The 17974-nt window shown below is 33.6% G+C and overlaps 2 protein-coding genes and 1 pseudogene across 3 annotated transcripts; 2 read left to right on the top strand and 1 right to left on the bottom strand.

Annotated features, from left to right (window-relative positions):
* The first annotated feature begins 1503 nt into the window (after positions 1-1503).
* Positions 1504-2802, top strand: LOC114192023 (putative GPI-anchored protein At3g06035). Its single transcript, XM_028081561.2, has 2 exons — positions 1504-1855; positions 2054-2802. Exons 1-2 carry the CDS (start codon positions 1726-1728, stop codon positions 2560-2562), a joined length of 639 nt encoding a protein of 212 aa, XP_027937362.1. The 5' UTR covers positions 1504-1725; the 3' UTR covers positions 2563-2802.
* Positions 2708-5866, bottom strand: LOC114192022 (peroxisomal adenine nucleotide carrier 1-like). The gene is made up of 5 exons (XM_028081560.2): positions 5422-5866; positions 4677-4908; positions 4079-4225; positions 3807-3967; positions 2708-3132 (listed from the first exon to the last, which is right to left on the bottom strand). The coding sequence occupies exons 1-5, from the start codon at positions 5562-5564 to the stop codon at positions 2853-2855; spliced, it is 963 nt and encodes a 320-aa protein (XP_027937361.1). The 5' UTR covers positions 5565-5866; the 3' UTR covers positions 2708-2852.
* A 2326-nt stretch (positions 5867-8192) lies between these two features.
* LOC114190318 (mitogen-activated protein kinase kinase kinase NPK1-like) lies at positions 8193-17014 on the top strand (annotated as a pseudogene). Its single transcript, XR_014996532.1, has 17 exons — positions 8193-8571; positions 8653-8694; positions 8881-8946; positions 9057-9167; positions 9268-9348; positions 9436-9513; positions 9603-9685; positions 11495-11579; positions 11710-11810; positions 11951-11990; positions 13295-13354; positions 13433-13479; positions 13552-13759; positions 13852-14019; positions 14175-14500; positions 14774-14841; positions 16647-17014. The product of XR_014996532.1 is annotated as a mitogen-activated protein kinase kinase kinase NPK1-like (transcript).
* The last annotated feature ends 960 nt before the right edge of the window (positions 17015-17974 follow it).

The following is a 17974-nucleotide window of genomic DNA, read 5'->3' as shown; positions in this document are numbered from 1 at the left end:
TATTCTAACCACTAGATTTGTTATTATAACATTTAATAATTAAGATGAGTTATCGATAATCTTGATAGTGGGTTTTATTAATTTTAATTCGTTTTTAAAATTATTCAGGTTAAGAAGCTCCTATGGCAGTAGCTTATTAGAACTAGGATGAGTACGCAGTTGGTGATGAAGATTTGGAGTAGATCGATGTTGAAACAATGTGTCACAGGTTATGAAGGACTAATATTTCAACTTGATTCACATACAAGTATGAATAATTTAAGAAGATATAAACATTTTTTTATAAACTAAAGATGCAGATTGATTTATTGTGCTCAGAATTGATTTTGAGTTAAAACAACTTTTTGCAATGAATAAAAAAAAAGTCAACCTGCTTTCAGAATTAACATTCTAACATAAATCTCATTAAATCAAAATCAATTTTGTGATACCAGTTTTGCAAACTCACTCAAACATGAAGTTAGATAGCTGTTTAGAGGAAGAATCATGGGTGTTTCAAGAAATAGTGAAGAGATTTTGGTTTCAATTTGATCACCTGATTTAGTAATGTTCTATTTTTGGTGAAACAGAAAAAGAAAGAAAATAAAAGCACATTGAAATTTGAGACATTTTGTATTCTTATGATGGTGCATTTGTCCATTTGGAAAACATTAAATGATGGAAGATGGTTTGTGCTAAATTTCAGAAGTTGAATAACGAAGTAAACGTGGATCAGAAGGATTTGATAGACAATTTACCTTGCGAAATCGTTCAAGACTGTTTAAGTTTATTTCTAACAAAAGATACTGTTAGAACAAGTGTCTGTGTAGAAGTTGCAATTCCCACTGGATATTTGTAACCAATCTGAACTGTTAGAATTTGCACCAGATATGAAACAGAAGAGGTAAACTATTCATGGATTTTGTGGATAGAGTTGAGCTCAGTTAAACCAATGTGTCTTGCTTAAGCTTCCATTTCAATTCACTTAATGAATTTGAAGTTTGTTGACTTTATTTTTTCTGGTTGAGTCCACCCAGCAACTATTTTCTGGATTGCTGCTTATGGTTGAGTGTTATTTCTGTTACCAAAGCTCTTCTCATGCTGAAGAAAGAAATTTTAGCAGACTCTCATAACTGTGGTTCTTTTATTGCATATCTTTAATAATAATAATTAGAAATCAAGTTATTCATATGGTGTGAAGCTATTATTGATAACTATTGTTCTCAGTAATTTATAAGAAAAATAGAAGATGATAATGATTGATTACATGTAGGAAGTTATAGTCTTCAAGGTGTCATAAAAAAATATTGTAGGAAGACATCTAATATTCCAATTTATTCGGTGCACCAAATTGGTGTAAGGTAGACACTTTTAGGTACAAACTACTTCCTTAATGGGAGATGTAACCGCCATGTTATGTGGTATGAGTCCTACTAATCCCACAGTGACAATACATCCAACGAAATTGTAAAATTACTGCGATTACGTTGTATAAGACAACGTCTTCCCAGTAAAGGAAATACCATCATCTGTGCATGCATGGGAAAAAAGGACAGACCCCTTTGAATCTGATACTGAAATACCAGCAACCATTTTCCTTACCGTTGTGATGTCTTCGTCGGTGTCAGTGTGATGTCTATAGCTTCTAACGTATGCTTGAAGAAACAGTAAAGCACCCTGCACAAGGAAACTTGTGTTTGAATTGAACCCCTCATATATGATCCCAAAGTGGCAACTTCTTTTGCTATGTTAGAGTCTTCTACTTCTAACACTAAAAAGAGAAGGATGGTGCTGCCCAAGTTCTATCTGTGTTTCTGGCTTCTCCTTTCTTCCCTTGTGATTCTCTTGATGAACTATCCAGTTAAATGTGACGATGGTGAGTACTATTTGCTCTCTCTTCAATATGCTAATGTTCATTATTGAAAGAAAAGTTTTCTTAGTGAGGATAGATGATTGTCAAATCTCGCATGTCAACATTTTCTGGCTTACTTGCACATTCACGGATATGTGCATACATACTATTGAAGTTATTATGTTGAACCTGCACTTACCTCATCTTAACATTCTTCTGCAGATGAAGAAGACAATCTTTATCAGGGTATCAACAAGTATCGAGCATCAATAAACTTGAAAGCTCTAACAAGGAATGATAATGCAGATTGCCTTGCTGATAAAATAGCTGATCAATTCAAGAAACAACCCTGCACAAATACCACTGGTGCTAACACCGTACCTGGCACTGAGCCTCAGTTTTCCAACTATCCAGACCTCTTATCAAAGTGTCACTTGGCCATTTCCAACACCAGGGGTGGAAATATAATGCCTGTTTGTGTTCCTGGTCTGGTTCCAGGTCTTGTCCTAACTAATTTCACAAAATCTCTCTACTCAGATAGTCTCAATGACACAAAATATACAGGAATTGGTATTGGTTCAGAAGATAATTGGATTGTTGTTGTCTTGACAACAAACACTCCTGCAGGAACCTTTTCTCCCTATACTTCTAATGGTGCCAATTTGATTTCCGGATCTGGATTGTTTTATTGCTCAATCATCTTCTTAATTGGTTACATCTTCCTGTCATGAAACAAAGAGGATGGTCGTTCACAATGCTTTAAGGTTGCAATTTTGTTACCAAAAAAATGTTTGTCAGGTTGAGCTCATTGAAGACAACTGCTTTTTCTAGATGGAATGGACATGCCCTTGTGTAAGTGTTGTTTTGGTATTGTAATTCTATAGAATGCTAGAGGCAAATATAATGCCTGTCATTATTATCAATAATATAATTTTTTAGAGCTTGGCATCTGCCAAATTATACAAAGCCAATTTTAGCATATTCTTCGATGAAAAGCTGTTTTAAGAATTACTCATGACATTCAAATTGCCTTCAGTTTGGGGGAATTCACAGACAGGTATCTTCCAATCATGAGCATTAGAATCCATGTGGACTTTGCGATCTTCTCCTTTACCATCAGAAGTAATGCAGAGCTAAGAACAGTTTTCAATATCTGCGCCTGCAATCCTTTGAAAAACCCCAATACACCTTCTCTTTTCCAAATAGTATAGAGTGCTCCAGAGATTGTCCTCTGTGCCTTCCTCTCAGCTTCTGTACTCTTATCATCATCTGATTCAGCAGCCTGAATCATGACCTTACACCTATCCAAAATTCAAAAATCTTTAATCAGAGAGTCCACAGCTTAGCATAAACATAGAAAACACTATTGTATCACATTAGCTTTTTTGGTTTAGATTGCGCTCCTGAGAAAGTAATGGCATTGATCAGGAAAAATAATGCACAAACTTCTTCGATATAGTGCATGTTTGGTTTCACTTTGGAAACATCCAAAATCAATTCCTAAAATCAATTCATGCTAAAAAATTGTTTGGAGGTACCCAAAATCAATTTCTAAAATCAATTGTAGATGGAAAATTCACACCAAAGAGAAGCAACTCTTTCTAGTTTCTCCATCAACCAAAATTGATTTTCCCATATCAAATAGAATCAATCCTCTCAAAGTGTTTCCAAACACACCCATACAAGAGATCCAAGCCCCAAAACCAACTCGTAGTGGTGTAACCCTTTCTAACCCCTCTTCCTATTTATTCGTAACATACCATTTTTCTTTAACCTACTAAGTTAACTGAACAATGTAACTAACTAGCTAACTCATAGTATCTGTCAGATACATCTCAATCAAGAAAAGACCGTAGATCAGCATAAAATAAAATTGATTTTTTTTTTCTTCATTTGCATAATATTACCAGAATCAATAACAGACGTAACGTAACAAACTTTGGGGGAGGGAAAATAATTTAAATTGATCATCCACCTGATAGCTGGGTATGTCAAGCACGTTGCTGCACATTTTGAAACTGCACCAAGCATGAAAGCAGAAAATGCAGAGAGTGCTTCTGGGGATGACTTTGTACCTGTTCTATTGCTTATTTTGCTCTTTAATATTCTCTCTTTCAGCTGATCGTATGCAGTATACTGTCGAGGAAAAAAATCCTTGTCTGAGTTAGGTAATCCTGAACTGAAACCTAATCTGGAAAAACAGTTCCTCTGTGTCTCATTTGTATAAATGCATACTAAAAAAGATACCTGAATGGATGGATTTGTTGTTAAAAGAATGGAAATGGCAAGTCCGTCATATGCCTCACTCCATGTACCCTCTGAAAGAGTCTTCCAGAATCCCTTGGATTTTCCAAATTCACTTGTCTGCATCCGCGAGGATGCTGTATCCAAAGGCTATAATGTACAAGCACAAACTAGTGAAGATTGAGTGCCTAACAATAAGGAAAGGTTAAGTTCGGACAACAATAAATTAATTAGGAATCAGTTTGTTTCTTTTGCAAATATTACATAACAATTTTCTAGAGAGAACACTACATAGTTGGTGATATTCCATTCTTTTTTTTTTCGCTGGATAATGTTCTTGCTATGACATCAACAAAAAAACCTACCCGAATCCCCAACACAACTGCTAAGCTTAGGTGACTCTTTGTTGATCACATACCACAATTGCCAAATATTGACCTTAGTTATAGTTGTCATGTCAACAGAATAATTACCCTAAAAAAAATTCAATTTCATTCTAAGTTAAGAAAAGCTCCCTCAGTTGGCATATTACAGAAAAGCTCAACACATCGAAGTAACTACCAGCAATTTTTCTCAAAAACATAAGTACAATTATGCTTGCCTGTGTTATTACTATTGTAAAGACCCCAGCAGCGGTGGCAACAACCAAATTTGCTGCTGTTCCAATGGACCTGTTTCCACTTCTTTTCAAATACAGCTTCCTAAAGTAACTGTATCCATAGAAATAAATGAACGACGAAATGAAGGACTGAACGTTTTTTGTCCCAAGGCCTTGGTACAGTGATAGCACCTGACGGGTAGCAATTGCTTCCCATAAAACATCAGAAATTCTCCTACACAAGACAGAGCAACAAAATCAAATAAGCACAACTCACTATAAAATTCCTGCTTCCTGGTGTTGCCAGGATAGAAAACATCAAGATAAAAGCAAACCAGCACCTGCAACTTTTGCAATTGGAAAGTTATCATTATCATTGGCTTTCAATATTAAACCAGATTTTCTAGTGCAAGCAGTGACCAACTTTACATGACTTACCCAATTTCCAGTTTTTATTGCTTCATTTTTACCAGATAAAAGGGTTCTATAATCCAAACACACACTTAAACCTAATTTGTTTAATTTTGGCTCATGATCCAGAAAAAAACGCACTTACAAATAATGTCAACTACCACAATAATAAATACTAATAAGCTGCTTATATGGAAATTGGCCAAAAATATCAAAATTACGCTACTAAACTATCACTAGCACACGACAGCCCAACCCATGAACTACAACAAGCACATATATGTCAGAACATAATTAAGTCGAACCCCCAAAATGTTAAAAGGGTGAAGAATGGAACTTGTATTTTCGCTGATGCTGAGCTTGAACTTCAGCTTGATATTTTGTCTTGCAAGTATCAAGAGGGTACAGGACGGTGGTACTAACAAGTGACCCAATGGCACCAGAAGTAGCTTCTGACAGTGATTCCAGATCAAGCTGCATCTTCTTTCTCAACAATCCCAAAAAAACAAAGAAATGATCAAACACAAGTCAATTGAGTAATAAGACACAAAATTTAGACTTGTTGGACAAAAGGGTATTGGGATTTGAAGGATACAAAACAAAAGGTGCTGTCTTTAGGAACTCCCAAGACACCCATGAAGTGAATAAGGAAGGGTATAAGTTGAAGGACAGTAACTTGGTAAGGATTGGGCTGAATATAATGCGAATGTTGAGCTTTCAACCTTCAAACTTGTGTTAGGATACCGTTAATGAGGAAAAGAAACGATATAGACAGGCAATTACTTATCGGATAAAAATAGGTTCCTCCTACCCATTCACAGGATATTTCATGATGTCATATGATAATCACTTGGATAAAATGAATTAAGTTATCATATGCACATAAATAAGTTATAAACTTAAACTATTTTTTTAAGGAATTAAATAGAGGAGTTTCTGGAAAACATGAAGTGTGTGATTCTGTTTAAACATTAGCTCAAGTTATGCTTGCTTTTTTCAAAATAAATTAGGTAAAAATATTTATAAACATTTTTTTACTAAAAAAAAAAATCAAACTTAATAATAGTAAAAGAGAGAAAAAGTTAATACTTAATTGAAATTTATATTTCGCAATTGTTAAAACATTTATCCTTTGAAAATATACATTATTTCTGCGTTTTTTAAGATTTAAATATATTTTTAGTTTTTAAAATTTGATGTATTTTTTGTAATTCGTATTAAATTCGATGAATTTTAATTTTAAAAAAATAGAAAGATAAGTTAATTGATTATTATTTAATATGTGATTTTTTATTTATATCCACAATCATACATCGATATATCTTGTCGTGTATATTTTTAATTTTATTTTCACGTATCAAAAGTTTCATTTCAATCAATTTTAATATCCAACATATACATGTATAAAATTAGAGTTGTCAAAACGGATAGTCCGGTTCGATCTATCATAGATTGATCATTTAGTGAGTCAACTCAATTCAATTCACTTATTAGCGAGTCAAAAAATTCAAATCCGACCTGGCCTACCACAGGGGTTGGTGAGTTAAACGGGCTGACTCACGGATTTACTTAATTAAAAAAATATAATTTTTTTCGGTCAAAATTAAATTATAATTATAATTAAAATCTAAATAAATTTTAATACAATCCAAATAAAAAAAAATTAAAAACTACAAATTATCTATGTGTTGGCTAAAAAAAATAATCTAACATGACCCAAATGCAAAGTCTAACTTAAAAAAAACATTTGTGTAACCCTTTATTTGCGAATTGGTGAACCAACCTGGCTCACCACGGTTCAACCCGGGTCAAAAATCAAACCGTGTTGAAATTTGTAAAAAAATTTCAACCCAACCCGATCCGAACACGTGGTGAGCCGGATTCACTCGCGAGTTCCAACCCATTTTGACATCTCTACATAAAGTACGTCAAAACGGTGAAAACCATTTATCTAACTACAAACTTCAAAACAAAAATCTCATTGATCAAAGTGAACAATCACATGTTTAAGATCAGCTGTCAAAATTTTAACACGATCCGACGGTTAACGAAGTGGGAAATTTGAAATTTTTATTTTACCAAAAGGGTGTAGTACAGAAAAACTAGGTAGTGCCCAGGGCAGAAAGTGGCTCCTGATAGTGATAGGGTGGTACCCGGCACCACATGTGCAGTGGCTTCTATTTTGAAACTCCAAAACTAGTGCCCAACACTCCATCAATGTTGCCTAGTGCCATGACAAATCATATAAACTCTTGATTGAGCTTGATTTGTGAAATATGACATTCCTTGAGCTAATCCTTAGTTTAAAACATCTTTATGATAATATATTTCTTGATTTTAGGCTCAACAAATGTCGGATTACTCAAATTGAAGTCTTATAAAGAGAATTTTTTTAGTTCATTCAGAGTCACATACACAATTCAACATATAATTATCAATCTAACCAAACAAAATACATCTAATCATACTCACACCACATTAGATCTATCAATACAAGCAAAGTTATAAAAACACAAATACTAATAAAACACAATATTTAAGCCAACTTCCCGTACTTGACCAAGACGCTCACACAACCCCCAAACAATTCTAAAAATAACAAAATACCTTTAGTTTCACATGATGTTCTATATATACTTTAGAATAATACAAGAACAATCAATATATATCTTTATAATAACCGATAAACAGAAAATCATAAAGAGGGTTAAACCTCACATGCATCTAAAAAAGAGTCACATGAGTTTGTGAAAATTATCACCCTAACAATTTTCGATCTTAAAACAAACAAAAACAAAATATCAATCGTTAAAGAGAAATATTATAATATGAGTATCGTTATCAAATTATATGCATAGTTATTTTTTTCACAAATATTTTTATTGACTGACAAGTTCAATACTGTAAATTACCCTAAACATCCTACTAAAACCTTAACAAGTGACAGATTCACTTATAATATGCCATCTAATAGCATTTTTTTAAACAAATGAAAACACCCAACATAGAAAAGGAACTTTAAAATAGTGGGTCATAAAGTATTGAAATTACGGACATACCATTCATGTGATGGAATGGGGCCATTCAAAAGTCAAAAGAAGATGACCGTTGGGATACACTGTCTAGCAGCGAGCAACCATCATTTTGAAAAACTCAGCATCTGCTTCATTCCTTCCTTTCAAATATTGCATCCGTTCCACTCACGCCAACAACGCCACCCTCACCAAACCCTAGCCACAACCACAGTATGCAAGACTTTTTGGGTTCTATTCGCCGCTCCCTGGTTTTCCGACCCGGGGGCGACGATGCTCCCTTTGCCGGAATCGCCGACAAGCTTGGCTCCGTTATTCGAAAATCGCGAATCGCATTCAAACCTCCTCCTCCTCCCATCCGGTGGCGCAAGGGCGAGTTGATTGGTTCCGGCGCCTTCGGTCACGTCTACATGGGAATGAACCTCGATTCCGGGGAGCTTATTGCCATCAAACAGGTCTATTTCTGTTTCGTCGCTTTTTTTGCTATAATTTTGCTTGATTACGTTCTAATTGTTTAATTTATGGCTTTTTGTTAGGTTTTAATAGCGCCTGGTAGCGCTTATAAGGAGAACACACAGGTAAAAATCCGGTTTCACTTTTACGAGATTTTAGTACTGCTACTGTGCTATAGGTTTGCATTGTTGAGCTTCGTAGAAGTGTTTTCAGAGGTCTTGGTGTGGAATGAAATGCTCTTGTTTTGTGTAATCTGGTTGATGTTCTACGTGATGATTGATAGAAATTCTCTTTATGCCCTGTGGAGTTAGGCTAATATTCGGGAGCTCGAAGAAGAAGTTAAGCTTCTCAAGAATCTTAAGCATCCAAATATTGTTGTGAGTGTGGTCTTATTACTCGAATAAGAGTACTTTGATTCCTTGGTGTTCAATAATGTAGTAAGTGCTTTTCCCCCTCCATTTTGTTATTTATTTATTTATTATGATAGAGATACTTGGGAACTGCGAGAGAGGAGAACTCCGTAAATATTCTGCTGGAGTTCGTACCTGGTGGTTCTATCTCATCACTTTTGGGGAAATTTGGATCCTTCCCCGAATCCGTAAGTGATATTCAATTATTACTTTATGAAGCGTAATAAGATTTTATCGCGTTGTAATTCTATGGTTGCTTAATCTTCAATTTTTTATTTTTTTTTTAAGGTTATAAGAATGTATACGAAACAGCTTTTACTGGGCCTTGAATACCTTCACAATAATGGGATTATTCACAGAGATATTAAGGTACCGTGCTCTTGCTTTTACTTTTACTTCTAAAAGATTCTCTGCTTTGGTGCCTCTCTTTATCCTTTTGGTCGTTGTTGGATACAGGGAGCCAACATTCTAGTTGATAACAAAGGGTGCATTAAACTTGCAGACTTTGGTGCATCCAAGAAAGTTGTTGAACTGGTATGGTACTGTTGACGTTATTAGTTCTTTATGATATTTTTAGTTTCTTGGGTTACGTCGCCATCATTTCTGAATTTGTGTATATATAGGCTACTATTAATGGTGCAAAATCAATGAAGGGCACGCCACATTGGATGTCCCCTGAAGTTATTCTACAAACAGGACATACAATGTAAGTGTATAATACTAAAAAGATTATCATCCTAGCACGGTCAAGTATTTTCTAAGATTCATTTGTCCCAATAAATGTTTCCAAAAGGAAATAGTTTTGTGTGATATGGACAGGAAGGAAAGACTTATCTGTTTTGAGAGGTGGTTATAGAGGAACTCTCAGATTGTATTCATATTCATAGTGAGGCTGACTGTTATGCCATTGTTTTTGAATCGTCAGTTGCTGAACTAATTTTTGAATTGTGAATCATAGTTTATCCAATTGTAAGATTTACAAACAGTGGAAAGTTACTTCAAATATTATACAGACTGTATATAGTGTTCAACGTAAAAATATTAAACTAGAAATAGATGAAAAGAAAACCTAGGAAAAAATCTTTAAAACAAATTTATCAGTTATATCTGAGATTCTGAAACTTCTATTTTGGAAGAAAGGAAACAAAACAATTAAATAGCTAATTCGACTTACATGCATTAAATGATTGAGTGACAAAAAAAAAAAGCTAGGAATAATCAAATAGGTTTAAGTAACAATATAAGCTTATATAGCTTTCAATTTTTTTTTTTTTTATGAGAATTGCAAAATGAAAAGTAAAAGAAAGAAGAAAAAATATGAATGGTTGAATCATGTTATTCATATCCATGATACAAAATTGTACACATTCAGTCATGTATTGTGATATACAAAGTTGAATGATTTGATTTATGAATAATAGTAGGATTCAAATAATTTGGAATGGGTTAATAAAAGGGTATATTACACATACTTCTTTTTGTTTGCCCCTCAAGTTTTTCCTTTTATTATAAGGAATAACAACTTTGTATTTTGTTCAATTGATAATTAAATTTGAGCCTTCAAAATAGTGAATTCTAGAAATTAGGCTCACTTGTAAAGCCAATATCTCTGAAAACTGTTAAGTCTTGATATTTTCTTGTAAAGCCTAACTCGATTTGACGACTTAACTATCTATCATTATAAGATTATCCTACATAATGTGGTACTCCTAATATTGTCACCCCATCTAAGAGATGCTGTTCACGATAACTTTCACCCTATTGACATGAACCTGATTTGATGACTTTATTATCTATTAGTATTTGGTTTGCACCAATCTAACTTCACTCCCAACCTCTAATCAACATATAACCTGTTTAAGGATCTACATTATGGACTAAGCTTCTATATGTAATGGTTTTGAGTTTTCTTAAATTGTTTGTGGCTCATGAAGTATGCTGTTAAATCTTTTCTTTTTCCTTTCATTTTGATGGAAATGAATTCAGAAAAAGAAACATGAGTTTAAAATTATAGAATGAATTATGTGACGCCTTTCTTTTTTTTAGAAACATGTGGGTTTTAGCCATTGTGAAGGCATTCTACTGGTCCGGTGAAAGCTTGGTTTGATTTTCTTAAAATTGCTACTGGCTTGTGACTTATGTGTTTAAACATTTTTTCTTTCTTTTCATTTTGTTGGAAATGACTTTGAGAAAAAAAATAATGAGTTTTAAATTATAGAAAAAATTGAATCTTTCTTTAAGAAGCATGCGAATTTCAACCATTGTGAAGGCACTCTAAAGGTCTAGTGAAATCCTAGTAAACAGACAAGTGTCGGCCTTCTAATGCAAATTATGGAATTGTGTTTCATTATGCATGTTTAAATTGTGGAAAGTCTTAACTGGGCGACAAAAATGACGTTTTATGATTTCTCATAGACGTATATGGTGCTATTTTTTTTTTTGTCATTTTGGTCATTAAATTTGATTTGAGATATTAGCTATTCTTTGTGACAAAATCTAACTTGTGATTTTTAAGCTCCACTGATATATGGAGTGTTGCATGCACCGTGATAGAGATGGCCACAGGGAAGCCTCCATGGAGTCAACAGTATCCCCAAGAGGTAATGAAAGCCTCACCTAACTTATTAATCTAGTTTTATTATCAACTTTCACTTGTTAATATCCGTGTGAGTGCATATGCATGTAATGGGTTCAATAACATGCTTTCACTTAAACTTCTCTTTTTCTTAGGTTTCAGCTATTTTCTATATCGGGACAACTAAATCTCATCCACCCATACCTGAACATCTGTCTGCTGAGGCCGAAGACTTTTTGCTGAAATGTTTCCACAAGTACATACATACAATGCTTTTACCATTATGATGATTCTATTTTATTCTAATTAGTGATTCAATTTGAATTTTAGATTAAGAGTGCTAATTTATTTTGATGATTTGACTTTTAATCACTATGCATTAATTTGTGGTGACAGGGAGCCAGATTTAAGGCCTTCTGCATCAGAGTTGTTACAGGTATTTTAAACATTTTCCCTAACTTACACAATATCAACCATCATGACAAAATATCAAGCTTGTAATTGAGAGATGACTCATTGACTCAGAGAAATTAATGCTCTTGTTTACTTGATTTTATAAAAATTGAACTAAATGGGTGAGATTACATATGGTTTTGGTTCAACTATGCATCAAGATGCCAATTATGGAAATTAACTTGAAGGGAGAACAATGAAACCTATAACTAATGGTTAAGCTAACAAACAATCAACTATGAACCCCCCCCCCCAAGTGAGAGGTGAAGGTTCAGAGTTCTCAACTTGGATATGGGTTCATGATATTATACTTCTAACAATCTTCAGTGATTTTTGATAGTATGGGGACTGTCAAGCTTTTGGTCCATTGCTTCTATTGCACATATTAGTAATGATTTTGTCGGCATCTCTCAATCTTTAAGCCCCTGGGTCCTTGATTTTAGAGTCATCGACCATATAACTAGTAATAAATGTTCTTGCACAATATGCTCTTGTAGAATCTGCTTCTGCTAACATTAAATCATTAACAATCTTCAACAGTTTCCTTTAATGGTATGGGGACCTCGAAGCCTCTTTCTAATTGGTAATGATTTTGTCAGCGTCTCTCACTCTTTGAACTCCTGGGTCCTTGATTCTGGGTTCAATAATCATATAATCAGTAGTAAATCTTATTTTTCTTCTCTTTGTACTTTTGGTTATTTACCTTCCCCCTCATCCTATTCATAATATTTTATATGGCTCCCTTTAATCTATTGTCTCAGTTGCAAAATCCAAGTCTTGATAAGTTTTGCAATAATTAACATCTAGTTTTTCCAAGTTAAAATCCTTGTTTTTGTGTGTTATTTCAGTTAGGTAAGCACAATCATAGTTCTTTTTTTAGTCACACTATTAGTAGTGAGGTTTCGTCCTCTTTTTGCTTTAGTCCATTTTTATGTATGAGGACCAAGTCGTATTCCTGAAACCTAGTCTTTTCCAAAGACAACCAATTTTCTCCTTAGTGCGCTAATAGCATATCAAGGTTTTGTAAACAAGAGAAAACTCATGAACTCAGAAAGTGAACTCTTGTTAATTGATTTCAATAAAAATAAACTGAATGAATTATTACACATGATTTTGGTTAAAAAATACATCAATCCACCAATAGCTGAAGTTAGCTAAAAGCTATAACAAAAATAAATAACAGTTAAATTTACAACTAGCCCAAGTGTGGAACATTCATTTGAATTTGTTTACTTATCTTTTCCTTCAAAGTTACTGTAGTGATTCTGCCTTATTTATCATCTGCAGCATCCGTTCATCACCTCTGAATATCATGGATCTCATTCAATCTTACGCAGTTCAATCAGGGTTAGTGTCCAAGCTGTGAGTATATATGATGCACACCATAACTTGCTTTTCATCAACTGTTTATTTTTCCTATCACAGGATTCTTGCAATAAGATGGCAACATATGGAATGAACTCTAGAACCTTGTAAGTACATCTGTTTTTGGTGAAACTTCTTTCGGGCATGGATGATCAACTAATATCATATTGGTTTTGCAGCTTGGATTCTGTCCAGGGATCAACTTGCACTGGCTTGAAGGATGTTTGTCAGATAGATAGCATAAAGTTCTCAACTGTGTATCATAAAGCAGATTCCTACCAGAGAGCAGACAACAATGATGATGACATGTGTCTGATAGATGAAGATGATTTTTTGATTGGTTCACCAGTAAAATCTGAATCTCTATTAGCTTCTGATGATACGAAGGTGTCATGTTTGCTTTATCTTCCCCTGTTTTAGATGTTTCCATTTATGATTAGTAATTTTTTAACTCTGAGCTGATCAATTTGCTTGAATAGAGTTGCAATCCTTCGAGCAAACCTGCGGATGATCATCTTTGCAATTTTAATGAAACCCAATATTTAGAGAAAAACAGACCATACTTGTCATTTTCAAGTGAGCCTCTAGGAACTGAAGATGATGAAGAAGTTACTGAATGTAAAATTAGAGACTTCCTTGATACTAAGGTTCTATTTTAATTCAAGACCATATATTTGTTGACTCTCAGTATAGCATTACTCAATGGTTGTTACCTTTGTATTTTGTTTTCTTTTTTCTTTAAATCTAGCATTGTTAAGATTAGAAACATTTTTTTTAATTTTATTTTAATGTCTTACAATAGGCCCTTGAACTGAAGAAGCTTCAAACACCTCTTTATGAAGAATTCTTTAGCATATCAAATGCAGCCGTTGCTCCTACTTCCTTTGCAAAGAGTAAAGTTATATCGGGTGTCCCAAATGTAACATCAAAACTCAGATCGCCTAGTCAGGCTTGGAGACGGTTCTCAATGGTTGGCAGTGCTACCGTAGCAAGCCCTGGAAGTCATACCAAATACCGATCGAAGCATAATGGTGCTCACTGTCAACCTTTGCAGGAAATTCAGCCATCTGAGCTTAATGAATTAAAGGAGACTCTTCATGACGCTGAGCTGGAATCATCTAGTGCAAGGTACGTATCTGGTGCTTGATAGTAAATGCAATTTTATGGAGAAAACTTACATTCAGCACTATAGGTACTGTTTGTATTGGTCTCTATATAGATTTGGAGTTTTACCTCAGTAATCTGCCTAATATATAATTTTATTAAATGCATCGCATGTTACGGAAATAAAACACCGAATCTGCATAATAAATTACCACCTATGATACTGTATATATGTTCTGTCCTTTTATTTGTTCTGCCCGTATGTGGAAATGGGACTCAAATTATTTTGATCTGCAGCTCAAACTTCTCGGAGAGACAAAGGAAATGGAAAGAAGAATTGGCTGAAGAGCTAGAGTGGAAACGAGGCAAGTTTTCTCTTTTTACCAATTTTAAAATGGCCTTTACTTCTTTTTTTCTTTCTTCTTTTTGCACGTATGAGGGCTGGTGTATTTTTCCATTTGGAACATATAAAATCATCTTTAAAAAGAGTATATATTCCTTTCCTGGCATTTGGTCAGCTGCAAGATGAGCAACAAGCCCTGCTCCCTTCCTAACCAATCCAATTATACTTTTGTGGGTTAGATTGGGTTGAGTTATTTAATGTCTCCAATTAGAGTTGGTTTGAGGAATAGATTTATGAATTTCAAACCTGATTGAACCCAACTACATAATAAATAAATATATGATTTTTCTAATAATTTTACTATAAAAAATCAATTCTATGTTTTTATCATGTTAATATTATTTTTGTATGTTATAATTATTCTTGTTATCTTATAATCAGAAACATTGAAAATATTTATTTTGAGGTGTTTTTTTTCTTCAGAGGTAATATTTTTTTAAAAATATTTCAACTTGATAATACAATCCAGTTATAATTAAGTTGGATTGGATCCAGCTGCTAAAAAGAGGTAAACTTGATTCAATTGAATTTAATTGGATTGATAAAAAATTAGATTAAATCTGGTTTAATGGACCACTTAACCCCTTATGCAAATGCTGAATAGCACTTGGAAATGTCCATTACAAATGGACTTGGGCTTGTCCTATGGAACTCTCATTGAGAGTTTAAGGACATTGATATCTTTTAACCCAAAGTATGGTCCAAACACATTTTCAATTAAAATTAGCTAGAGTAAAGGTGAGGCCATTTCCATTTCTTCCTGCACTTCCATTGTCTCAACCTGCACCCTCATAATTTTTTTTTTATTCTGAATTTTATATTTCGGAATTTAAAATAAAAAAATTCTATCTGGATGGGACACTGGAATACAATTTCTGTATGCGAGACTGTGATTTCCAAAATAAATTATATTTTAGATTGTATATTCGGAAATATAAAAAAAATGTATTTTAGCTTGTAAATTTTGGAATATAAGATTTTAATTTCAGATTACACAATCCAAAATATAATAATTTATTTGAAGAAATTTATGGAAGTGCAGGAAGAAACTGCCTAAAGTTATATTAGGGAAATCCTCCTAGAGGTTATATTGGAGGTGCTCACCTGCTCGAGCCTTCCAACTTTTAATATGTACCATTGTAATTTCCCGCACAACATTTCTTCAGCATTTATCTTTTCTATGTCTAGTTACAAATACCTGTTGAAGTTTTACATTTGTGAATTACCCATCATAACTTTATTTTATTTTATTTTTTAAATCCATCCCAACTTTAAACCTTTACTTCGTTCTATTTTTTCCATTTTCCTCATGGATCCCTACTTGCTAATAAAATAGCATCTATTTGGAATTTGTCCTTATTATTTCATGTTACAAAACATTTTACTCTTATAAATACCATCCGAACTTCAAGCATCTTAGCTTTACACTATTTTCATCAATCATTTTACATTGTTAACAGCAAACATTTCATTATGTTTATTTTTTCCTCTAACCAAATGCTAATTTTGTACCTTGGAGATAGTTAGTAATAGTAATAAAATTTTGGGAAATGTGTGAACGAATAACTAAATTGCCAAAAGTCTAAAGGTTAAAGCAGGTGCCCTCATTATTGCTAGAAAACGATTCGTCGGGGCTTATTTTCTTTCTTTTGATTGCTAGGAAATCAAATCCAGATATTCCTATTTGGAAAGCAACCCCTATGGCACATGTTTGTACATTAAAGTTTGCTTAATCTTAAACTATTCCTGACATTAAGTATATTTCAGAGATGATGCGTCGGGCCGGAACTGGAGGAAAAATTACATCTCCAAAGGATCGCTGATTTTATGAAGACTGATGATTTGCTCATTGTTTTTTCACTAGGCTACTGACTTCCTATTCATCTTGACATTTTACTACAGGGAGAGAGAAGAAAGCGTTTTCCCTTGGAGAAGTCATATGTAATCTTGCAATGTCATCAAGTAAGATGTTGCAATAGGAAATATTTTGTCAATTCAATGTAATATAGCGGGATATGCATTATAGAGTGTACTGAGTTATGTATAAAACATATATATAATGGAAATATGCAAAGAGAATTAAGTCTGAGTACCCAGTTGGGTATAAAATATATATAATGCTTGCCATTTATATATTTTATTAGGGTTAAAATATATATAATGCTTGCCATTTATATATTTTATTAGGGTTAAAATATATATAATGCTTGCCATTTATATATTTTATTAGGGTTAAAATATATATAATGCTTGCCATTTATTTTCTAATTGATTGTTTGACAGGTGAAAAATTAGATACGTTTGACTAACAAAATAACATAAGCTGGGAGCATTCTTTTTCTTCCCCTTTAAAATAAATAAGATTATCACTCTATCCTGCTTTTTCATAAATCATTATTGTAAGATGAGATGTTATTAGTCATGTGCATGATTGAATGATAGTGTGAGGTTGGATCGAAACTTCCTTTTTCTTCACCCTTGAAACACGAATGGGTAGGGATGTCACTCCATTTAAGTTCAACTTTAGACTTTGAATGCAGTTGATTTAAGTCACTAATAGTGCAGATTTGAATGGCCAAAAGCCACATTCCTGCGAATAGTATGTGGTTAACAGACAAAAATCAGAGGAAAAAAAATCTTGATTCTGCTAGTTAAGCAGGGAAGGTGAATGGAATGTAGAAACCTGTCACATAGTCCCTTTTAGTCCATTTGTACAAAGCAAAGGGAAAATCAAATTTGAACTTTGAATTAAACTGAATGAAGGTTAAAATCACGTTGAAACAGAGAAAAATAGCTTTCAGACATCATAGTTGTTTCCATTCTTAACATAAGGAGGCAAAAAAACTGTGAGAATGTGCTACACACACCTTTGACTTCTAATCGTCATGTTACTTGCCGCTCATCCTTTTCATTGCCAACGTGCCTCCCAAATTAAGCACAGTTTTTTCTCACTGGACCCTGCCTGCCTTGGTTTTCCATGGATTTTTTTTTTTAATCACAATAAGTTCTTTTTGTTCCCCTGAAATAATGTTGGGGATCTTTGGAATCTACAAACTCCGTTTCACATTGGTTGTTGAGGTCAAAAAATAGCAAAA

This window comes from Vigna unguiculata, chromosome 7 (genome assembly GCF_037176805.1).
Source record: "Vigna unguiculata cultivar grain cowpea cultivar isolate G323 ecotype 2 chromosome 7, ASM3717680v1, whole genome shotgun sequence".
NCBI classification, from domain to species: domain Eukaryota; kingdom Viridiplantae; phylum Streptophyta; class Magnoliopsida; order Fabales; family Fabaceae; genus Vigna; species Vigna unguiculata.
Note: the sequence above shows the minus strand (reverse complement) of the source record. Positions and strands in the feature narration are given on the sequence as shown.